General features: G+C 31.4%; 2 protein-coding genes across 3 annotated transcripts; one reads left to right on the top strand and one right to left on the bottom strand.

Moving 5' to 3' along the window:
* Nucleotides 1-3,779: 3,779 nt before the first annotated feature.
* On the bottom strand, nt 3,780-7,931 carry LOC132732493 (DET1- and DDB1-associated protein 1-like). Its single transcript, XM_060718926.1, has 5 exons — nt 7,806-7,931; nt 6,533-6,613; nt 5,675-5,726; nt 5,226-5,287; nt 3,780-4,428 (listed from the first exon to the last, which is right to left on the bottom strand). The coding sequence occupies exons 1-5, from the start codon at nt 7,929-7,931 to the stop codon at nt 4,330-4,332; spliced, it is 420 nt and encodes a 139-aa protein (XP_060574909.1). The 3' UTR covers nt 3,780-4,329.
* Nucleotides 7,863-25,424, top strand: LOC132732492 (COP9 signalosome complex subunit 2). 2 transcript variants are annotated; one of them, XM_060718925.1, is made up of 11 exons: nt 7,863-7,996; nt 12,453-12,566; nt 13,675-13,755; nt 14,506-14,631; nt 15,101-15,268; nt 15,703-15,807; nt 16,668-16,837; nt 17,536-17,667; nt 18,779-18,959; nt 22,871-22,929; nt 24,035-25,424. In XM_060718925.1, the coding sequence occupies exons 1-11, from the start codon at nt 7,949-7,951 to the stop codon at nt 24,177-24,179; spliced, it is 1,329 nt and encodes a 442-aa protein (XP_060574908.1). In that variant the 5' UTR covers nt 7,863-7,948; the 3' UTR covers nt 24,180-25,424. The 2 variants fall into 2 exon arrangements, with proteins under 2 accessions (XP_060574908.1, XP_060574907.1); XM_060718924.1 differs by having other exon boundaries at nt 14,488-14,631.
* Nucleotides 25,425-25,890: the final 466 nt, after the last annotated feature.

Genomic DNA, 25,890 nt, shown 5'->3' with positions numbered 1-25,890 from the left:
GGGCCATAACTCAAACAAAAATCATTGAACCGGAAAATGCTGACAATATGCACAACTAGACTTGGTACTGATCATTCCTGTAAAGTTTGGATGAAATTGCACCAGTAGTTTATGAGAAGTAGTCCGGACAAGCTTTTGTGTATCTGGCAACACACAGAAAAAGAAACCTTTTTATCAAAAGGCCATAACTCGGCCAAAAATCACTCAACCGGAAAACCCGTGCAATATGCGCAAGGACTTGAGCTACAGATCAATCCTGTAAAGTTTCATTGAAATTGCATTAGTGGTATAAGAGAAGTAGTCCGGACAAACTTTAAAATTAAAAATTATTAAAGGGCCATAACTCTGACAAAAATCATTGAACCGGAAAATCCTGACAATATGCACAACTAGACTTGGTACTGATCATTCCTGTAAAGTTTTGATGAAATTGCACCAGTAGTTTATGAGGAGTAGTCCGGACAAGTTTTGTGACGGACGGACGGACAGACGGACAGACAGACAGACAGACGGACAGACGGACAGACAGACGACGGAGAAGTGATCCCTATATGTCGCCACTACTCCGTAGAGGCGACACAAAAATGGCTTCTTTAACAAATATTCTTTACATGAAAACTAATAAACTTTTATTATGAATCAATTTTTCAAATCAATTAAATTAATCAATTTATCAAATAAATCAATCAAATAAATCAATTTATCCTAAAAATGCATGATGAATCATTCTAACCCTAATTTCTTCATATTGTTTATCAATTAATAATTATAATGATGAATGAATTTTTTTAATGATTTTTCCATATCCAACAAAAACATGTTTCCATATGGGTCAGGAGACTTTACATACTTCCAAGTTACTCTGAACAGTGTTTATATATATATATACATGTACACTTTTGACATACATGGATATGTTAAGAAAATCTCTAATACTAGCATAAAATGTTATGTATACAAAAGATTAATACACATAAGTGTATTAGTGTACATTGTAGTTTTGAAAATCAACAGATCAAAACAAAACTAGTAATTTATTAACAAACAATCAAATCATTTAATGTTAAGCCTCTAAAATGACCATCTGAAAGAACAATTTCCTTATACATGTATATTTTAGTATAAATGAATTTTTTTCTTATTTTTTAATTTGATTCCTTGTCAATAAGTGAATACATATCGTCTTAATTAAAACATAGAGGAAACATACACAAGATTTGATACATTACAGTACAGACTTATCTTAAGGAGTGTCAAACAAATTTTGCTTTGAACTATAAAATTATCAAAATTAAATTAATCAAATTAATGAATCAAAAATATTTAGTCATTCTGCACAGCTACGTTATTTTATTAGGCTGGTACATGATGTAAAGCTAAGACTGTCAAACTACAGATTAACGGAACAGCAAGTTCAAAAGATGTTATCTAGAACTCGGAAATTGTGAATATTCCGAGATTGGCTGAGAAAACCTAAAAATATTCACAATTCCAGAGTAAGTCAATTCATAACTTTCCTGGTTAACATATTTTTCCAGGACTATAGACTTGGTACACACATGAAGTTTTCTAATGCTTTGTAAGTTAGTTCATTGTTAAACACTTTCCTTAAATACTCTCTATCTTCCTTCACTGTATATTAAAGGAACTCCACTGAGGTAAGAAAAGCATAAAAACACAGAATTTGAATTTCTTACATAGATCAACTTGGGTACTGAGAATAAATTGAAAATCATATTTTTGTGCTATTTTAGCCCAATATGAGTGAAATTTGAAAATTTTGAATTTTTCACAATTTGAATAATCATTCTGGAAAAACAAAGTGAGCGATTGATCTGAAATTTTGCACACAAGTTATTTGTCTAGACCTTCATCAAATGAAACATTAATCTTGAAAAATTATTTTCAGGCCCGTCATGTCAAAAAACCTCAGTCGAGTCCCTTTAAAATGCTGAGACTTAAACATGTGATAAAACACTTATCAATACAATGTGAAGTATAATACATGGTAACTAAGACAAAATAAAAACAATTTAAACAATTATGCAGACACACAATTAAAAACATATTCTAATGTTCTTTTACATTTTGCAGCACAAATAGATACAAATAGATAGCATATTGTAGGCTCAACACAATACTTTCCTTTATTTCTTAAGGTTCAATACATTATGAAACTTTTAATTTGTTATTTATGGTCCGATAAGTTATGCAAACTTTAACTTGTTCATAGGTTTCCATCAGTAACTACAATTTGAACTTGGGTCCAATAAGTTACAACAATATTAACTTGTTCTTAAGGTCCAATAAGTCATGACAATTTTAACTTTTTCTTGAGATCCAATAAGTTATGACAATTTTAACTTGTTCTATAAAGGTCCAATAATAACTTAATATAGGGGGTCCAATAATAACTTGATCTATCGGTCCCAATTATAATTTCATCTATTACAGTTACGAAGGTATTGTATGAAGTCTGCAATATAAATATCATACCATATTTCTACAATCTGCATCATACGTTTTATAAATGCTGAACACACTAAAACAGTTTGAGGTCTATTTACAAAAAAAATGCAACTTTAGTTTTACATCATAATTAAAACACACATGGATTTTCATATATGTCATCAAATAAAAACAACAATATCTATCAATGGGTGGTTCATTGCAACCATTTCATCTTAACAAATTATAATTACTGTAATATCAAAGCATTGGCAATTGGCTTACAATGGCTTTTCCTTTAATATATATTCTACAAAACTAATTTGATTTCTTGAAAGTTCATGACCAATACATTTTGTTCCAAAATGAAAGTAAAGCTAATTTAAATTATTCAATTTGATCTTTATGGGCATAATCTTTCTTTATGGACAAAAAAAAGAAAGATTATTAACTTCTTTAAATTCATTTATATGAAAATAAAGTTAACTGAAGGATTACATTTCTTTACTGTTTAAAGGAACAACAGTGCTGATTACCCTTTAAAATTCAAACAGAACTTAAAACACTAAATTTTTTTTTAAGATTAAAGCTAATTGGTCATCTGGAGGCGTGACTACTATACTTTAAGGATATATTTAATGCACGAACAGAATCTGATGCCTTCAAATGAGCAAATAAGATTTTAATAAACTAACAATAGCAGTGTAAACTAATGCTTATTTGAAATCATTTCTAAATGAGCAAACTTGATTAAAATACAACTGCTTTAAAATCAAATTATAGACTGAAAAATTTTAAAAGGCCGGACGCAGGAAATATGACAAGTGTTGGCATAGCAACGCTCACTATCACTATAAGCCTTATGCTTGGCTGAGAGAGCATGTATGCCATATGTCCAGTGGTGAATATGAGCCCTATATCCTAAGCAAAAATTGATCTATTTTGACTGGTTTCTTAAAAGTTGTGACACATTATATAATCATACACATGAATGTATTATTACACACATGAATGTATTATTACACACATGAATGTATTATTACTCACATGAATGTATTATTACTCACATAAATGTAATATTATACACATTAATGTATTATTACACACATGAATGTAATATTACACACATAAATGTAATATTACACACATGAATGTATTATTACTCACATGAATGTAATATTACACACATAAATGTATTATTACATACAAGAATGCATTATTACACACATGAATGAATTATTTCACACATGAATAGTATTATAACTCACATGAATGTGTTATTACTCACATGAATGTATTATTATACACATGAATGTAATATTATACACATGAATATATTATTACACACATGAATGTAATATTATACACATTAATATATTATTACATAACCTAGCGAGCACTTAATCAGAGCCATTGAGTTTTAAATAGTGAAAAATTAGCTAAATACAGCTTGAAAAATAAAACTGACAATGACTAAAGTATATCACTGACAAAGAATAACTAATAACGTCACCATAGCAACGAGGAAATACACAATATTTCATTGGAAATATATATAAATCACAGATTGTATATACATTGTAACCTCTGCATAGCACCGCAGTTTCTTGACATACAATACAGGGGTTGTTGGCTAAATTTGACGAGGGAGTTATTAATACTCAATATTGTTCCGACGATAAAATCAACATAAAGAAATATACCCGCCATTCGAGTAAAAGAAAGACCTCCGCAAGTGTGCAAGTAACAGAGGTTAAACTACAATGAATATCATGCCGCCCATTTCAATTCTACCTTAATAACCTAAAACACTTAACGGAAATGCATGTATTCACATAATTTTCTAAAACAAAGAATTGACTATAAGTTATTATATGTTAGCTATGTCGAGTCGTCGTGTGATAATCTCGCCATTTTCACCGGAGATGCTCCCTCGCTTCCTTCCAGGTTGGCTTTGGCTGAATCCCGCTTTGTAACATTCTGTAATTAAAGGATATTCAAATTTGAATGACAATGGGTTTAATACTAATTTTATTGAACAAGTTCAATATTTAAATTTCATAACGAGTTGAACAAAGTCATATGCCTCTTGCAAGCACAATATTGTTTTATCCAAGTATTTCAATAAATTTAGTACTGAACTGTCATGAAAATAATATTCTATTTATTACATATCCAACAAAGAACGGTTTACAGTACGAAAAGTTATTATTTTCATTGACAGGAATGGTGTAATGCTGACATTAGTGCGTTTTTGAAGTATGTCTCACTCAAGGAGAGCTTAATAATTTAACTAAATTTAGCTAACTAAATTATTCATCGACAGAGGTGACCTTTTAAGTCTGTCAGCTCTACTAAACTTTTCAAGGGGAGCGGTGGCCTAGTGGTTAAGGTGTTTGCCTCTCAACCCAGAGGTCATGGGTTCGAGATCTACTCGGGTCATGACCATGTTTCTTCAAATGACACCAGTACTGGTTGGTTCCAGGAAGCAGAATCAAAAGTGATTGATATAAGTTGAACACCAGCCGGCATTTTTGTGCTATCGGATAATGGTCTGTGCTGTTCACTATTCTGACATTAGGAAGCCACACTCTTCTATTCCAAAACAGTTCCAACTAACCAATCTCATTAAAATCACATCCTTACCGTCACTCCACTACCCTTCTCTAGGTAGGTTTTGCAGTGAAGAGTAACGGAGCGAAAATTATTATCTGATTTTAATGAGATTGCCAAGTAACAAAACTTTCATAATTTTCATAATTACAACATAAACTTACTTTTCTATCCCATTGTTGGTGTAAATATCGTAATAATATATTTGTTTTCTCTGTTGTTATTACTGAAATGGAGAAAATCATTCCAATAAATACATGTAATATCTACAAACATGATCCATAACTCTTAAATTGACAAAAAGTTAAATTTTAAAGAGAATTCACTGACGTATTTTGACACGAAGGGAAAGGAAATCATTTTTCGATATTAATGTTCCATTTGATATAGGTCTAGACCAATAATTTGTGTGCAAAACTTCAGGTCATTAACTTCGTTTTTCCAGAATAATTTTGCTAGTTGTGAAAAAATGACCCAAAAATTGTTGCAACACTTCTCACTCAAATCTGGCCAAGAACAGCACAAATTTTTTTTTAAATTTGGTTTTTCACGTTATTTCTGAGCACATTTCAAGGGATGAATAAAACGGGCATGAATAACTAACTGTTTTTACCTTGTTCAGATGGGTGGTCTTTGGTACAAATGTAAACTGATGGCTTTTTAACCTAAAATATAAAAACATGTCAAAATAGAGAAAAATGGAATTACCCTAAACAATGACGAAAGCTACAACATTGAAAATGTTGGATGCCTCATGCAAGAAAATCACTCATTGTCAAACAAAACTACATATACCGTTATTTGTATAAATTATTACATATTTCTGTCACAGGCCAATTTTGAATCATTTTTGCAGCTGTAAAATATATGTAGATGTATTCTGTTATTTCCTTCTCATTTATTAGTTAAATTCCTATTATCTCCAAATGGCACATGTATTTAAATAAGACCTTATCAAGCTGTCTTTAAAAGTAATGTGTTCCAACAAACAAGAATCAGATGAAACTTTCATAAAAAATAAGATACAGTCAATTTGCCTTTAGCCTGCAACAAGTGAATCAATGCTGTCAAATGGGTAGCTTCAGTCACTGTCAGCAGCAATGCTGTCAAATGGGTAGCTTCAGTTGCTGTCAAATGGGTAGCTTCAGTCACTGTCAGCAGCAATGCTGTGAAATGGGTAGCTTTAGTCGCTGTCAGCAGCAATCATGTCAAATGGGTAGCTTCAGTCACTGTCAGCAGCAATGCTGTCAAATGGGTAGCTTCAGTCACTGTCAGCAGCAATGCTGTCAAATGGGTAGCTTCAGCAATGCTGTCAAATGGGTAGCTTCAGTCACTGTCAGCAGCAATGCTGTCGAATGGGTAGCTTTAGTCGCTGTCAGCAGCAATGCTGTCAAATGGGTAGCTTCAGTCGCTGTCAGCAGCAATGCTTCAAATTGGTAGCAGCAGGTTAAGAGTTAAGATAAGGACTTACATTAGATTTTAAGCCTGATTCAGCATTAAATCTTGTGAAATTATTCTCATCATAGGATGGCAATTCCTTTAAGAAATCCGCCTGAAATTAAAGAAAAATAAAGTTATCAACATGATTTAAATGCAATCATTTTTCAAAAAATAATATCTACAAAAAATAAATTGCCAACAAATCAATGAATACAACTGTAGCCTATTTTCTCCACCAGACACCTAACTTTAATATAACTAACTATTTGTTTCATAATAACTCATAGTATTTGTGTAAATTGTAATAACAACCATGTTCATCAACAACTTATCCAGATGTTAAAAAAATATTTTATAATTTCTGTATAGTTTCCAGAAAACATGCAGAAGCTCAAAATTGTAGTTATTTTGCACATAACTTGAATGTCACATGATAACGCCCATATTAACCTCAGGTAAATAATTTAATAAAGCATATATTTATGTTTAACATTTAAGTGACTTTAAAATAGTTGCGAATATTTCTACATTGCAAAAATAACCATTATGCATGTAAGCTAGGCTTATGAAATGTGAGTTAGGAGCCCAGTTTGATCTTTAAACACTTAATGTCAATTTAATTGCACACACTTTTATATACCATGTATGGTATTTTATTAATATTTTTTTTAAAACACATATTTCAACAGTCTAATGTCAACATGCCTATAAAAAATATCCTATATTTAGTTTATATTAAAATGTGAATGGAAGGAAAAGATGCCCGATTTCATAAAAAAAATTATATTAGATCTACAGATCTACAAATACTTTACTTTATCCAGCGTAGGGCCGCGAGATCAGAAATCTCTTGTAACCCCCTCAAGGTCTGACACCCAATAATTATTATCCGGTACGACAGTATATTATTTGTTTATCATAACTTTATGGAGTCTGTTTTTTTTAACATGATCGATTTATTAATTTTGTTTGGTTCTTTTCATTTTTTTTTGCTCTCAGTCATACTTTTATTAATGGATTTCACGTACAGTGAATAATAAATAATTAATCATACCGATTAGAGAAATGATTAAGTATATTCTAAATATACGAATATACGTGATTATTCCTTATTTTACAAACTAATAAGGCCCGGGTTGAACATGAGATATGCCATGTTTTACGCATGCGGATTTCAATCCACCTCAAAATGAATTTGAAAAACAAATTGTTGGAAACTTTTGACTGTCATTTGATTAAAACTCGTTCTCTTTATAATTTTACTGAAAACTATTGAAAGAAACGTCTTTATATATATAAATTACCATTTTTTTAAAACAGTTGCAAACTGTCAATCCAGATCTCAGTTCTGCGCAGTAGACGCTCTTGTAAAACTGTTGGAAATTGCAAGCTTCCAGACAGGCCGGATGTTTTACAGAAGCACTGCGCATGCTCGTTAAAAATAAAAATGTCGGACGACGAATTTATGTGCGATGATGATGAGGAATATGACTTGGTAAATATAGACAAATGTGATATTGTTACATCAAATAATTAATGCATATATTTCTTTCCCTTGTTTACTACACATTTCATTAGTTGTCACTTTATACTTTACCAATTATGTGGTGCCTTAGCCGGCACGGTGTAAACAACACAAAAACAAGTCAACGAAGCAGTACGTGATAGTTTTTTATATCAAATAGTGAATTTTCACACAAGATTTCGAAATGGCCAGAATCCTAGCACCTTGGACCTCATATTTACTAATGAAGAGTTTTTGATTGAAAAATTGGAACACTTTCCACCAGTTGGTAAAAGTGATCATATACTGTTGACTTTTAACATTATATATGTAATGTAGAGCAAATTGAAGAACCAAATAAATTGAACTTTATGTATGATAGAGGTGATAGACGCTTCCATAAATTTTGAAATGAGTTCAATCAATTGGAGTATTGAATTTCAGCACAAAAGTCTGGAGGATAAATGGTTAATTTTTAAAGAAAAAATTCAAAATAAGGTAAAAAACACATACCAAGAAGAAAATTTTAAACGTGTGTTAAAATAAACAGAGGCCCTTGTGGATGACAAATACAGCCTTGAAAGCTGTAAAGAGAAAACATAAATCATGGAATAGATATCAACAAACAAAAGAACTTAGATACTATTTGAACTATTGTAACAAATAGAAATATTGCAACAAAGGAATGTAGAAAAGCAGGGTCAGATTTTTTGAAAAGAAAATATCAGAAGAAGATAATCAAAAGGCTTTTTATAAATATGCTAACTCCAAGAAAGAAAGTAAAAAAGTGGTATTTCTCATTTAAAATGTGAAAATGGCACTTATACAGAAAGTGACCTAGATAAAGCTAATGAACTTAATAAATTCTTCAAAAGTGTATTTCAAATTGAAGATAACAACAATCTTCCAGATATTACAAATCGCAGCCAGTGGTGGAAATACATTAAATGACATTTTTTCAGTGAAGAAGTATTGACTAAGCTACTTGAGAATTTAAATGTTAATAAATCTTGTGGTCCAGATTTGCTTCACCAAGGGTTTTAAAAGAGTTGAGAACATCAATTGTTTCTCCTTTAAGCACTTATATTTACTGAATCTGTAGAAACTGGAATATTGCCTATGGATTGGAAGACTTGCGAACATCAAATGCTTTATTTAAAAAAGGAAGTAAAGATTCACCAGGAAATTATAGACCAAATTAGTTTGACATGTATACCCTGTAAATTGTTGGGAAAAATAGTAAGGAATATTATTGTAGACTATATGAATGTTAACAACTTTTTCTCTGCAGCCCAACATGGTTTTAGATCGCTTAGATCATGTGCCCCTTCAGTTTACTAGAAGTCATGGAAAGTGGACAGATTGGTTAGATGAAGGGCAGAAATTTTGATTGTTTGTATTATGACTTTAAAAAAGCATTTGATATGGTTCCACATTCTAGACTAATACTTAAATTGCATATGCTTATGGTCTATTGGTGGTGCACTTTTTATCATGGATCAAAGCAATTCCTTACAAACAGAACTCAGTGTGTTGTTGTTAATAATAGTAAACTGACTATTGTAGTGTAACAAGTGGTGTTCCACAGGGAAGTTTGTTTTTAGGACCAATATTGTTTTCTTATATTCATTAATGACATTGAAAGTCAAATTAAAAGTACATTGCGTGCTCTTTGCGGATGACACCAAATTATTTAACCTGGCAAATGTAAATGAAGACTTTAACCAAATACAAAAGGACAATGATAGTTTAATACAATGGAGTGAAAAGTGGTTAATGCAATTTTAATGTAAGACAAATGCTGTGTTTATTCATTATGGACACAATAACACGGAACATCAAATATTTATGAAAAAGTGACTTTACAACTAAACAATTGAGGTCTAGTGAGGAAGAAAGAGATTTAGGTATATTATATGATAAGGATTTGAAATTTCGACATCAACATAAGTAATTGTAATCAATAAAGGCAAATAAAATTAACTGGATTGGTCAGAAAATACCTTCTTACATGTTAATATCAAGCAATTTCGGAAACTTTATAAAACTCTTATAAGACCACACTTGAATATGGAAATATTATTTGGAGTCCAAAGATTTAAAAAAGATAAAGTTGAAGCAATCGAAAGAGTTCAAAAAAGAAGGCAACAAAAATGGTTAAATGTATTAGAAATTTATCGTATGTAGAAAGATTAAAAATTCTAGAAATTCCTAAACTTTGGCTTACAGAAGATTTAGAGGTGATATCATACAAGCATGGAAATTATTAAATGGGAAGGAAGATATAGATTATAATGTATTTTTTGAAAAAGCAGCAACTTGATAATCATCACATCAGAGGAAATTCATGAAGTTTGAAAAAAAAAATCATGTAAAAAGGAATTAGAAACATTTTTTTTCTCATTAAGAGTAATACCAGAGTGGAATAAATTACCAGATTATGTAGTATGTTCACCAACGCTGAATTCGCTAAAAAACAGACTCGATAAGGTTATGAAAAACAAATTATATACTGTTATACCGGATAATAATCATTGGGTGTCAGACCTCGAGGGGGTTATAAGAGATTTCTGATCTCGCGACCCTACGCTGGATAAAGTAAAGTAAGTGTCAAAAACAAATTAAGAGGAATGTTACATTTTTAGGATACACATAACAATGTAATAATTTTGAAAGCTTTTCTAATGATATTGATACAGTGACATGCAGCCTTTGCCATCTTTGCTTTAAGAAGGCAGTGCATAACAATGAGGTAATCAAATAAAAATAATAAAATAACTTGAAATCAAGGACTGAAATGGTTTTATAAATTCCAAAGGGGTACGGCTCATTGAATGTTCACAAAATATGTATTTGATGGTAGAAAACATTTATCCTAAGTCAGAAATGAATTCTAAGTACATTCCCATTACACTATATACTAATATATAGACAAGGGTAACAACTCCCATAAGAAGGTGTCTATGCCCAATCAGGGTTTTTGCCTCGCAGTTTTTTAAACGATACAGCATAAATAAAAAGAATTTGTGCAATTTGTAGTCGAATGATTTATCTATCGAACCAAGGTAAAACTTTTCTTATATCTCTTATACTTAACGAGTACTGGCCGTCAAAGTAACAAAAAACTGTTCATTTTCGCAAGGTCGACATCGATCGTAGCTACGCAGGAAACACAAAGTTACACGACTGTTGCAATCGTTGGAGATAATATCACAAGCATTTATCATGCTGGGCAATTGAAAATACATAAAAGTAATCAAATATACAATAACCTATAATGAAATGTGATATAAACTCACGCTTGCGGCTTCAAAATATTTCCCGTTGAAATTTTCTATAAAACACCGCCATCTTGACGAATGTAAACAACCGTCATTGGATTTGGTCGATTTATTTCCCGAAATTTTTTGAAAAAAACCGACCAATCAAATGACGGTTGTTTATATTCGTCAAAGATGGCGGTGTTTTTATAGAAATTTCAACGGGGAAATATTTTGAAGCCGCAGTGTGAGTTTATATCACATTGTCATTATAGGTTATTGGTATATTTTGATTACTTTTATGTATTTTCAATTGCCCAGCAATGATAAATGCTTGTGATATTATCTCCAACGATTGCAACAGTTGTGTAACTTTTGTGTTTCCCCTGCGTAGCTACGATCGATGTCGACCTCGCGAAAATGAACAGTTTTTTGTTACTTTGACGGCCAGTAGCTCGTTAAGTATAAGAGATATAAGAAAAAGTTTTACCTTAGGTTCGAAGATAAATCATTCGACTACAAATTGCACATTCCTTTTTATTTATGCTGTAATCCTGTAAAAAAACTGCGAGGCAAAAACCCTGATTGGGCATAGACACCTTCTTATGGGAGTTGTTACCCTTGTCTATATATTAGTATATAGTGTAATGGGAATGTACTTAGAATTCATTTCTGACTTAGGATAAATGTTTTCTACCATCAAATACATATTTTGTGAACATTCAATGAGCTGTACCCCTTTGATAAATTCAATTTATTTTTTAATTCTTAACATTTTTCGTTTGATAAATATAATGTTCTATTTCAATGCACCATTTCGGTTGTCAATCTGAACACCTGGTGGATTATTCCCAAGCTAAAAAGTTGTGATTGTTCCATTTTCTGAATACCTTGCCAATTATCATTGACTTATACATTTAAATCCTGCATTCTGCACCCTTATTGCATTAGTAATGCAGTAGAAAATAATGTGATAAAATACTGCAAAATCAGTCTTAAACCGCACATAACATGTAAAGTTTAACTTGGATCTTCAATACTTTTACCTTTCTTAAAATTTTAGTACATTTTTCTCAATATTGATTTCCTTGAAATATTTTGGCTCATCTGGAGGTGTGCAGCTTTAAAGTCAGTAAAAACTATTAGAATGTAAGTGTATTAATTAATATGATTATCTAATGTTATAGGAATACTCGGAGGAAAGTAATTCTGAGCCGGATGTTGATCTGGAGAATCAGTACTATAACTCAAAAGCTTTGAAAGATGACGATCCAAAGGCAGCTCTTGATAATTTTCAAAAGGTAAGATAGTTTTATTAGTGTACCATTCATGTATTGTATCTTTGAAGCACTCTGTCAGCTGTTTTTAAGCCCAAATTATCTTAAGGTCAGTTTGTAATGTATTAGAACAAAATCACTTGCCTATTACTATTGTTGGTTTGAATCCCGACAGGGACTTTGAATTCTTTTCATGTTAGGAAGCTATTCAGCTAAGTTATAATTTTACAAAACATCGTTGGTTCCACTAATGGGTGCCTTGCTTGGGCCTGAAATAATTCAAGGAGGGAACATGAGGTTTTTGTTCACCTATAAAGCTGGAAAGTCACCAAATGAACATTACATTGTTGATGTGTCTTAAGACAATGTTTTTAAACAGTTCCTTTGCCTGCATTAAATTTTACCAAACTTTATCCAGTGGAGTCATATTCGCCAAGTATGGGAAACCCAAAGCACTGTCACTTTACCCTAAAATCAACTGAAATATGATGAAAGTTTTTTTTCCATTTTCTAAATCTTGGGTGGCAAAATCAATTTATAATAAACTTTATTGCCCTGGTTGTTCTACAGCCTGTACGGACAAGTTGAAATTTTCAAGAATTTACTTTATAAATATCATACAGACAAGTTAAAAAATGCATCCAAAAAATGGGCAAGTAAGTCAAAATCAGATCTTACTGGCCCTGCATTTTCTCAACTGGCAAATTTCATAAATTCTAAGTTTGCTTCCTCAAATTAAGTTTCTAAATCTGAGATGCTAACTTGTTACCAGTTAATGCTCGAGCCTGGTACAGCTTGATCTAGTGGTAGACATCTAAAGCATGAAGCCACATGCCCTCTTTGTTTTCTTAGGTTGTGAAACAGTGAATGAATAGATTTGAGCCGTGTCACAACAAAATGAACATAGTGTGTTTGTGACCAGCATGGAACCAGACCAGCCTGCGCGTCCACGCAGTCTGATCAGGATCCATGCTGTTTGCTTACCAACTCTATTACAAGTAGAGAAACTGATAGCGAACAGCATTGATCCTGATCAGACTGTGCGGATGTGCAGGCTGGTCTGGTTCCATGCTGGTCACAAACGCATTACGTTGGTTTTGTCGTGATGCGGCTCAGTTTAATAAATTTTCAGGTATTGGAGCTGGAAGGCAAGGATAAAGGTGAATGGGGATTTAAAGCTCTTAAACAGATGATCAAAATCAACTTTAAACTGGTTTGTACAATTTTTGTCAAATATTAAAAACTAAATTTCTCTTTGATAATCATTTTGGGGCATTTGTAGCCAAGTGGTTATGGCCAATGACTTCAAACCACTTGCCCCTCATTGCTGTGGATTCAAAACCCGCCACAGACTTTGGATCCCCCCTGCTTGTAGTTGTAGTTGTCTTAACACTATTCTTTCTATAGTGTAATAACTTGTGGTTGTCTATGCACTTTATTACCTTATTTAAAGTCACAGTAATGCTGTCTTTTACTGCAGTATAAAGTGTAGGAAGTTCTATGAAAATCAATTATATTTTATTAACATATACTATGTATCTCATTTCATATTTAATGTAGGTTATGTCTGACTATACATATAATGTTTGTTATATCCTCTTTCGTTGGGGGGTGTCCGTGGCCGAGTGGATGAGCTTGTTGACTTCAGCCCACTTGCCCCTCACTGCTGTGGGTTCAAATCCCAACAGGGACTTTGGATTCTTACATGTTTGGAAGCTATCTAGCTAGTAGCTTACGGAACATCAGTGGTTCTACTGGGTGCTCGTTCATGCCTGAAATAATGCACAGAAGGGAGCCTGATGTGTTCTTTCCCCCAGTAAAGGTAAAAAGTCACCATATGACCTATACTGTGTTGGTTCGAAGTAAAAACCGACAAAAATATATACATTTTAACAAACTAACTGGTGAATTCATATTCGCCAAGTATAGGATACTCACTTTTTAGTTTATTCTGTGTCGTCAGACTAACTACGATGAGATGATGAAGAGATACAAGTTATTATTGACGTATATCAAGTCAGCCGTGACGAGGAATTACTCGGAAAAATCTATCAACTCCATTCTAGATTACATCTCTACATCAAAACAGGTAAAAAAACATTAAAGCTTTTATCCTGCTGGAAAAAGGAAAAAAGAGATTAATAGCATGATTTGAAACTGATACTTAATTGGTGCCTCTTTTGAGAGTTTTAGCTAAATTGGTGTCATTTTTGTGATGTTTATTGAAAGGATTTTATACTTATACTAAATTGGTATCTCTTTTGCGATGTTTAAGGAAATGATTTAATACTGATACTAAATTAGTATTACTTTGGCAATGCATAATTGAATGATTTTAAACTGACACTAAATTACTATCTCTTTAGCCATGTTTAATGACATGATTTTAAACTTAAACTAAATTGGTATCACTTTGGGGATGTTTAATGGAAGGATTTTGTACTTATACTAAATTGATATCTCTTTGGTGATGTGTCTGACATAGAACGATTTTAAGCTTATACTAAATTGGTATATCTTTTGTGATGTTTAATGGAAGAATTTTGGTTTGGTTTAAGATGGAGTTGCTACAGAATTTCTATGAGACGACATTAGATGCATTGAAGGAAGCTAAGAATGAGAGGCTGTGGTTTAAAACAAACACAAAACTAGGCAAGCTTTATTTTGACCGAGGCGACTTCAATAAGCTTCAGAGAATATTAAAACAACTTCACATCTCCTGCCAGGTAAATTATAACTGTTTCTTATTGTTTAACAAGACCGTAACTATAGCATGGATTTGTACTGAATAGTATCTCATTTTTTTAAGTGGCCTTTTCTGTTGGTGAAAACAACTCTGTGTTGTTTCAAACTAATTCAACACATCAATAAAAAATTTCACCATTTTAATGTTTAAATATTGAATTCTGCTTAAGCCAGTGCTAGGGCGCGTGGACGGTAACTTGCACTTTCTAGTACCGTCCATAAACATGCTCAATCAAAACGAGCATGCAACATTTTCAATTTCGTAGTTATTGCATACTTTGACTTTAGGGATTCCGTTTTTCTCTATTTTTGACAATGAAAATATGAGCATAATGTCTCTTTAAATAAACCCAGTGATTATGCTGTCAGTGTTATAATATTTATGATATATATAAATGCATTGTTCTATATTTAGACTGACGATGGGGAGGATGATTTAAAGAAAGGAACACAGTTACTGGAGATATACGCGCTAGAAATACAGATGTACACTGAACAGAAAAACAATAAAAAGTTAAAGGTTTGTTAAATCTGTTGAATATACAATCATATATAATATTCACTAGAATTTTTCTTGTTTGTTTGATTTGAATTATTTCCAAAGCTTCACTTTGTTTGTTTGTTTTAAATGATTTTCAAAGCTTTACTGATTAAATGTTGTTTTTTTAAGCATTCAGCAGAATTGAAAACATTAAAAACATCAAATAAAATCTGAATTTAAAAAGTATAACATTTATTAAGTTGACATGGAGATTCCACTTTGGAATTCAGTTAAACATAAATCTTATATATTACACAATGTAGTACTTTATAATGCTGTATATACACAAATCAATCGGACAACGTTATCAAACAAAAAGTACAATGAAGATGATGACGATGATCATTATGAAGTTGATGATGATGATGATTATAATGAAATTGATGATGATGATGATTATTTTATGAAGTTGATGATAATGAAGATGATGATGATTATAATGAAATTGATGATGATGATGATTATGAAATATGTACAAAACATTAATACATCAACATATGAAGATATATATTGCCAATTTTATGCCCCCACTACTTTTGGGAGAGGGGCATGAAGATTGTACTGATTCCTTCCGTCATGTTGTACAACAGTAGACATAACACTGGCATATGAGGGCATCCGTGTCATACAGACTCATTTAGATTTATAGTTCATTGTTGCTTTTGTTATATCACGTTACTTCTATTTTCTATATATTATTTATTTTGAAATACTCTTGGATATTTCGTACAATGGATTCTTGGGTAAAAACCGAAAACCAGCTCCCTTGGTACTTTTCACTTTGTTTAAATATAGCTTAAGGCAGTGACATCATATTTGTCATAATTATGTCATTTCAGGCACTATATGAGCAGTCACTACACATTAAATCTGCCATTCCTCACCCATTGATAATGGGAGTTATCCGAGAATGTGGCGGCAAGATGCACCTCCGCGAGGGAGAGTATGAAAGAGCACACACAGATTTCTTCGAAGCATTTAAGAATTATGACGAGTCGGGAAGCCCCAGGTAGGATTATAACAGCTTTTATATAGTCACTCTAATATAATTTGAGTAGGGATAGTGCCCTAAAACGGTAAAGAACACTGACATACTGTCCATCAGAATGGATTCCAATTAATAATCATGCCCCCTGCAGCCTCCCTCTGTATATGACTAAATGAATAAAATAATCAGTATTAAAGGACCATTTCTTTCAAATCTTAATGCAGTTTTATAGTCTTTTTTATAGAGTTTAAAGGTTAGAAAACACTTTGCTCCCTTGTAGAATTTTGGTTTTTCTCAGACTTGTATTGAAAAGTAAAAGTAAAAAATTGGTTCTACCTCTATTGTTTTCAAGTAAAAAATCATCATGTTATAACCTTTATTATCCACATGAGATAGAATTTCCAACCAAGGTCCAAATCAAGTTAATAAAAATTTGTATTTCACTTTGATTTTTGGTTATGTCCCAGCAGTCGATCCACCTATCCTGTTTCATGGATAACTAACCAGTAATTACCAATTTCTCGGACTACTATTCCCACATGATTTTTGAATCTTTGGTGAGTGGCAAATGATCATTACACTCAATGTCTAACATGAGTTGTCACAGAGAATTAAGTATCATTCAAGGATCCTGTCAGCAACCCCAGATTTATAATTCAATGCTCTCTTTATAAAGCTAAATGGGCAAATAATAAAAGTATATTTATTTTATTTTACAGGAGAACTACATGTTTGAAGTACCTTGTGTTAGCGAACATGTTAATGAAGTCTGGTATTAACCCATTTGACTCGCAGGAGACGAAGCCATATAAAAATGATCCAGAGATTCTAGCTATGACCAATCTTGTCAGGTAATCACATGATTATGTTATTAAATGCTATTTGTTATTTTATACAGAATTTATTTTTAGCTCACATGTAACAAAGTGACTTGGTGAGCTTTTGTGATCATGATTTGTCTGTCATTCCTCCGTAAACTTTTACTTTAAACAACATCTCCTCATAAGCTGCTAATCCAATTTCATCCAAACTTAACTGGAATGTTTCTTTGGTGGTCACTTTTAAAAATTGTTCAAAGAATTTAATTCCATGCAGGTAGAATTTAATTCCATGCAGGTAATCGAAAGAAAAAAACTTTAAAAAATCTTCTTTTTAAAAAACCCCAAAAGCTATAGCTTAGATATTTGGCATGAAACATCTTCTAGTTAGTGTATACCAAGTTTGTCCAAATAAAAGCCTTAGGGTCAAAATTGGCCCTACCCAGAGGGTCATTAAATTTTTCTTAAATGTACACATCTTTTGGAACTGTTGTTTTCCCTTTAGCAATAGCAACCTGTAATGTTTTTTTACACATGCACTATTTCAGATACATTATGAACTTTGTGATATCCGATTTAGATTTTATATCTGCTTTTGTTTATAGTTTACAATATTACTGGATAGTTTTTATATTCAGGTGAGCGATTTCAGGACCATCATGGCCCTCTTGTAGTTAGATTGCGTCAGAAGACTGTTCAGAACATTCAGATTCACTTTTACTTATCTGTGTACAACTGCTGTTAGCTATTAGGATATGCAACCCAACAAACATGAATCCTCTAAGAAATACTTTATTACCTCCCTTAGATATTTTGTATTGTTTAAGAATAGGAGATTATTACAATTTGCGTCGATGGTTCTACTCAAGTGCCCTTTCGTGCCTGAAGAAATGCACAAAAGGGGCACCTGAGGTCTCCCTCCACCAGTAAAGCTGGAAAGCTACCATATCATCACCTTAGTGCAGTAACAGATTCACCCATAACTGAACTAAGGTGAAAGTATGACCTTTTCAGTGTTGCCGCTGCAAAGAGACCCAACAAAAAAAAATATATAACAAAAAGTAGAAAAGATTTTGTACAAAAAATGACTTTATAGAAGTCTAATTCTACTGTCGACTGTATTGAATTCTGATTCTATTTTCAGTGCATACCAGAATAACGATATTAATGAATTTGAGAAGATTTTACGGACAAACAGACGGAACATCATGGAGGACCCGTTTATACGTGAACATATTGAAGATCTACTGAGAAACATCCGTACTCAAGTGCTGATTAAATTAATAAAGCCTTATACAAGAATCCATATTCCATTTATTTCAAAGGTGAGTTAAAGGAGGGAATCTGTATCTATATATTAAAAGAGTGAATCTGTATCTATATATTTATGTTAACTATGAAATTTTGCAGCCACAATATTAAAGCTACGCCACTGGTACGCAGAGCAAAACTAGCTTGAACATCCATTTACTCTGACTAAGCTTTTTCTGTGTTGGTTTTATTATGATACTAAAATCCCAGAAGCTAAAAAGATATTTAGGAGTTTAAAGAAACTTCACTGAGGTCAAAAGCCTAAAAATATAAAATTTGAATTTCTTACATATATCAGCATGTGCACTTAGAACAGAAAGATGTGCAAAAGATAATGAAGATATATACTCAAAAACAAGTTGAAAGTCTTATTTCTTTTGCTATTTTTACCTTGATATGAGTTTTGAAAAAATAATTCAACGTTTTTCAACTTTGGGTCATTTTTTAGCTCGACTTTTTTTTTTTTTGAAAAAAAAAGTAGAGGTATTGTTATAGTCAGGTCGGCGTTGCCGTTGCCGTTGCCTTTCCGAAAACTTGTACCTGGATCATAACTTTTTTATTTCTTGGTGTATTGTCTTCATACTTGGCCACAACAACCCTTGGGACAAGACCTTTCAGTAGACCACACTTACCTTGACCTTCATCCATAAATGACCTTGACCTTCAAGGTTAAAAGTCCAATTTTTGCTTGTTCATGCTGTTATTGGCTGTTACTTTGTTTTTTTAGCTCGACTATTCGAAGAATATGAGAGCTATTCTAGTCGCCCCGGCGTCGGCGTCGGCGTCAGCGTCCGCGTCGGCATCTGCGTTGGTTAAAGTTTTTTGTAAAGTCAAATATCTCAATTACTGCTTGAGATATTCAATTGAAACTTACAATACTTATTTATAGTAACAAGGTACATCAGATTGACAAGTTGGATAACTCTGCCTACAATATTGACAGAATTATGCCCCTTTTTAACTTAGAAATTTTGGTTAAAGTTTTTTGTAAAGTCAAATATCTCAGTTATTGCTTGAGATATTCAATTGAAACTTACAATACTTATTTATAGTAACAAGGTACATCAGATTGACAAGTTGGATAACTCTACCTACAATATTGACAGAATTATGCCCCTTTTTAACTTAGAAATTTTGGTTAAAGTTCTTTTTGTAAAGTCAAATATCTCAATTATTGCTTGAGATATTCAATTGAAACTTACAATACTTATTTATAGTAACAATGTACATCAGATTGACAAGTTGGATAACTCTGCCTACAATATTGACAGAATTATACCCCTTTGGAACTTAGAAATTTTGGTTAAAGTTCTTTTTGTAAAGTCAAATATCTTAATTATTGCTTGAGATATTCAATTGAAATTTAAAATACTCTTTTATAGTAACAATGTATATCAGTTTGCAAAATTGCATAACTCTGCCTGCAATATTTGCAGAATTATTTGCCCCTTTGAAACTTAGAAATTTTGGTTAAAGGTTAAAGGTCTTCAAAGATATTTACTTGAAACTTTACACATGCACTTAGGGTCATAATTGGAGGGTCATAATTGTATGTCACTGACCAAGTTCCATAACTCTATCTTGCATTAAGGCTGATTCATATCCCCTTTTCTACTTAGTCTCTTGGTTAATGTTAACACGATAGTTTTACATATCTCAATAACTATTAAAGATATTTATTTAAAACTTCACATATGCATTTAGGGTCATAATTGTAGGTCACTGACAATGATCCATAATTCTATCTTGCATTTAGGCTGATTTTTCTCCCCTTTTTCAACTTAAAAATTCATGGTAAAGTTTTGCTTGTTAGCTGTTATCTCAATAACTTCTGAAGGGTTTGTACCTTTTTTGGGAAAATTTTATGCATTCATAATAATAAAGCAGTGATTAACTTGATAAAACATCTTAATAACAAGCCTTTGTACCTTTTCTGTCAAATTTATGTATTCATAGGTAATTAGCATTATTTTACTCAATTAAACACCCTTGTGACATTACCTTCCGAATAGTCAAGCCAATACTGTATAATTAGACTCTCTCTAAGGCCTATAACATGAATTTATGGGAAAAAAATAGCTCTTTTGTGAACTTAAAAAATTTAACATTATAAAGGCTCTTTTACTATCAAGCACTTAGAATAGTTGAGCGTGCTGTCCTACCGACAGCTCTTGTTTTTGAATGGATTGTCTTCAAACTTGAACATAATAATCTTCAAGGATATCCCTTAAAAATAACCAGTCAGACCTTGACCTTCACTCATCAATGACCTTGACTTTGAAGGTCAGATTATTGAAATTTTCATTTTTTTGGCTATAATTGGCTGTAACTTTGTTATTTTTGAATGGATTGTCTTCAAACTTGAACATAATAATCTTCAAAGATAACTGTTAAAAATATACCGAAAGACCTTGACCTTCACTCATTAATAACATTGTCTTTGAAGGTCAAATTATTGAAATTTTCATTGTTTTGGCAGTAACTGACTGTAACTTTGATATTTTTGAAGGGATAAACTTCATATTATAACAGAACATTCTTAAGGACCAGACCTTGTTGTTTATCAAACCCAAATTTGCTTGGGCTCTTTAATGACCTTGACCTTGAAGGTTATATTACTGAATTTTCTCAGATTGTGCATTTATTGGTGTGTGTGTGTGTATGTATAGTATATGTATTATATATATATATATATATATTGCGTCATTTTTTTTCTATTTAGAAATTGCGTCATTGTTGCTATTTTTAGTAATTGCGTCATTTTTTTCTTTTTTTTAGAAATTGCGTCATTGTTGCTATTTTTAGAAATTGCGTCTTTTTTTTCTATTTTTAGAAATTGCGTCATTGTTGCTATTTTTAGAAATTGCGTCATTTTTTTCTATTTTTAGAAATTGCGTCATTTTTTTCTTTTTTTAGAAATTGCGTCATTGTTGCTATTTTTAGAAATTGCGTCATTTTTTTCTATTTTTAGAAATTGCGTCATTTTTTCTATTTTTAGAAATTGCGTCTTTTTTTTCTATTTTTAGAAATTGCGTCATTGTTGCTATTTTTAGAAATTGCGTCATTGTTTCTATTTTTAGAAATTGCATCATTGTTGCTATTTTTAGAAATTGCGTCATTGTTGCTATTTTTAGAAATTGCGTCATTGTTTCTATTTTTAGAAATTGCATCATTGTTGCTATTTTTAGAAATTGCATAATTGTTGCTATTTTTAGAAATTGCGTCATTTTTTTATTTTTAGAAGTTATGTCATTTTTTTCTGTTTTTAGAAATTGCGTCATTTTTTTCTATTTTTAGAAATTGCGTCATGTTGCTATTTTAAGAAATTGCTTAATGTTTCTATTCATATATATACAAAATATATAAACAAAACTAATGTGACAAGACAGACCAACTAAATTTATAAAAAGGAAACGTCAATATATGTTCAAACCTTTCTATGTTTGCGTTTAGAAAAAGTAAAAAGTCGAGCGTTGCCCCCGCCCGGCGGTGGCTCTTGTCCACATTTAGGATATATATTCTGGAAAAACAGAGTGAGTGAATGATCTGAAATTTTACACGTAAATTATAATATTGGTGTAGACTTACATCAAATGGAATTTCAGTCTCAAAAATTATTTCTAGTCCTGGCATGTCAAAAAATGTCAGTGGAGTCCCTTTAAGGATGTATTGCAGGGAAAGAGAATTAATAACAGCACTTATAAATGATTGATAATTTACTGCATAATGATGAAAAAATGGTTATCCCGCAAATTGCCTTATTTTTTCAAAGATAAAAGAAATAAGTAATTCAGCAGTTTGATAGCTGTAATTTGAAAATGACTCAAATTTTAAAGTCCAACAGGCTATGTAAAGATATTGTTGCAGTTTTCACGACTAGCATATGATATTTATTATTTTCATTTTATCTTTGTTGTTATTTCAGGAGTTAAATATAGATCCATCAGAGGTAGAGAATCTCTTAGTATCCTGTATTCTTGATAGGTGAGTCTGTTTCTGTTTATTGTAGAGCTGTCATTGATAAAAACGATGTGTCATCAATATTTTTCTGTTGATCAGTCATCGGCTCTCATTTTAAAAAATCAAAAGTTTTAACTACTTAATTAAATGTGTAAAAATCCAAAACATATACAGAAGCAAGTGTCGTTGACTAGCACTATTATGTTGTTACATAACGGGAATATTTCATAGCCGTGATGACAATAAATGGTCAGGAAAAAAATCATGCAATGGGCATTTATAAACACAACACTGAACATATTAACATGTATTTTAATGAAGTCATTTAAACAGGCATGAAAGTGAATGACAAGTTGTTATAGGTAATTAATTAATATATCGTTGTATTGTCTGATATCAATATACATGTATCATTGATATGCTTTGCATTGAATCAATGATAGCTCTAGAAACTTGTGTGATGTATAGACTGGTGGCCTGAATCATCCAGAAAAATAATTGAATAAATAAGTTTAGTAATCATTATGGATTACAGTTATATATTGTATGCATTTAAACGTACCTGAGATGTTTAAATATTAATATTACTTATTTCTTACAACATAGATATTAAAACAAGTCATCGCAAGAACTTCATTATGTTTCTGTGTTATATTTAAGTACAATATGTGTGTCCATGTTATATTTCAGTACAATATGTGTCTCTGTGATATATTTCAGTACAATATGTGTTTGTGTTATATTTCAGTACAATATGTGTTTGTGTTATATTTCAGTACAATATGTGTGTCTGTGTTATATTTCAGTACAATTTGTGTGTTAGTGTTATATTTCATCACAATATGTGTGTCTGTGTTATATTTATATACAATATGTGTGTCGGTGTTATATTTCAGTACAAAATGTGTTTCTGTGATATATTTCAGTACAATATGTTTGTTGGTGTTATATTAATTACAATACATGTGTGTGTTATATTCAGTACAATATGTTTGTCCGTGTTATATTTCAGTACAATATGTGTGTTGGTGTTATATTTCAGTACAATATGTATGTCTGTGTTATATTTCAGTACAATATGAGTTTGTGTCATATTCAGTACAATATATGTGTCCGATATATATTTCAGTACAATAAATGGTAGAATAGACCAAGTGAATCAGGTGCTGGAGCTGGACAGAGAGAGTGCCGGCTGTGCTAGATATAATGCTCTAGATAAATGGACCTTACAACTACAGTCATTACATCAGGCTATCATCAACAAAATAGCATAGCACTCAAATAGCATAGCACACAAATATATTTGATTAATATTTACAATATGTTTTGGGATACAGTGGTTATTGAAGAAGGTACTGAATAATATCTTGAACAAAAGAACTTATAAGATTGTGTTTTGTATAAAGAATATTGAAGAAAATTACGAATTATATCTTGGACAAAAGAACTAATAAAAGCATGTTTTTGTATAGTGAATTTTGTATAGTGAATATTGAAGAAAATTACGTCTTGTATCTTGAATGAAGGAAACTAATAAAAGCATGTTTTTGTAAAATGGATATTAATGAAAATTACGAATTTTATCTTGAACTAACAAGAGGATGTTTTTTGTATAGTGAATATTGAAGAAAGGTAACAAATGATATTGAAAAGGAAAGAAGTAATAGTGTATGTTTTTGTACAGTGAATATTGAAGAAAAAATATGAATGAGATCGAAAAAGAAGAAAATAATAGCATTTTTTGTTTAGAGTGAGTGTTGAAGACAAATACAAATTATACTTTGTAGGAAAGAACTGACACATTATGTTTTAATTCACTGAATATTAAAGGTTATAGTATTTTGAAGGAAAGAATTGAACAGTTTGTATTAATGTAAACTGAATATTGAAGAATACATGTATTGAGAAATTATATCTTGAACGCAAAAGAAACATGTACTGAGAAATTATATCTTGAACGAAAGAAACTGATAGAGAATGCTTTTGTGTACATTTAAGATTATGTTAAATATTTTGAACTGAAGAATTCTAAAAATACATTTGTACTGAGTGAATATTGAAAAAGATTTTCATCATCAGACAAAAGTCTTTTTGAAAAGCTTTAGAAATACTTTACAATATTGATTTTTTTACTCAATATATTCAGATATATGTTCAAAAACATGGCTTTAATACTAAATAGTTTTTTGATATGATTCCTAAAGGGATTTTTGATTAAGAGTTTTTTCTCATGGTGCCAATTAGATATCTCTCTGTATATAAATAGAAACACTTTTAATTAAGACATGGTCCACATTTTACTTCTTTGAATATACATTGCATGGACTGTGTTTTGTTAAAGGTACTTATATCAAATATTTAACTGCAGACTTTGCCTGGATTGGAAGAGAAAGAATGACATACACAAAGATTTCTTATAATATTTATTACATATTCATTAATGCCATGCAAACTTTAACATTATCTTGTTGTAAATGACTTTCTTTTTTTTACAGAATAAAAAAAAGAACAAATTTGAAGTTGTTAGTAAAATATTTTATTCTATTAATTAGATCAGAAAAGAATAAAGTATGATTTATTTCCAATGTGTACAATGCACATCTCTCTCTTGTCAACTATTCTTGTCTTTAAATTTGATTTTACCAGCTTTTATAGGTGAAATAATGCAAAAAAAGTGTTCCATTGGTCAGGAGGCTAAGGCAGCTGAGTATAAATTGCTTGCCGCCCGCACCCCCCCCCCCATCACTGTGAGTTCGAATCCAGCTAGTTTACTGAAGTGGTTCTACACAGGTGCCCACTTCACCTGTGAAATAATGGACAGAAATGCACATTAGACTTTTTATGTAAAATAAAGTCATCATGAAAATTTACAGTGTCTGTTGCAAAACAGAAGCAAAAACAAAACAATAAAAAACATGTATTCAGGGGAAATGTAAACATTTTCCTCAGTATATGATTTAAAACTATGATTTTGGCATATTTTAT

This window comes from Ruditapes philippinarum, unplaced genomic scaffold (assembly GCF_026571515.1).
Source record: "Ruditapes philippinarum isolate M1 unplaced genomic scaffold, ASM2657151v2 ctg1001_1_1_1_1, whole genome shotgun sequence".
Taxonomy (NCBI): Eukaryota; Metazoa; Mollusca; class Bivalvia; order Venerida; family Veneridae; genus Ruditapes; species Ruditapes philippinarum.
The sequence above is the reverse complement of the archived record's forward strand: the minus strand, read 5'-3'. Positions and strand labels throughout refer to the sequence as shown.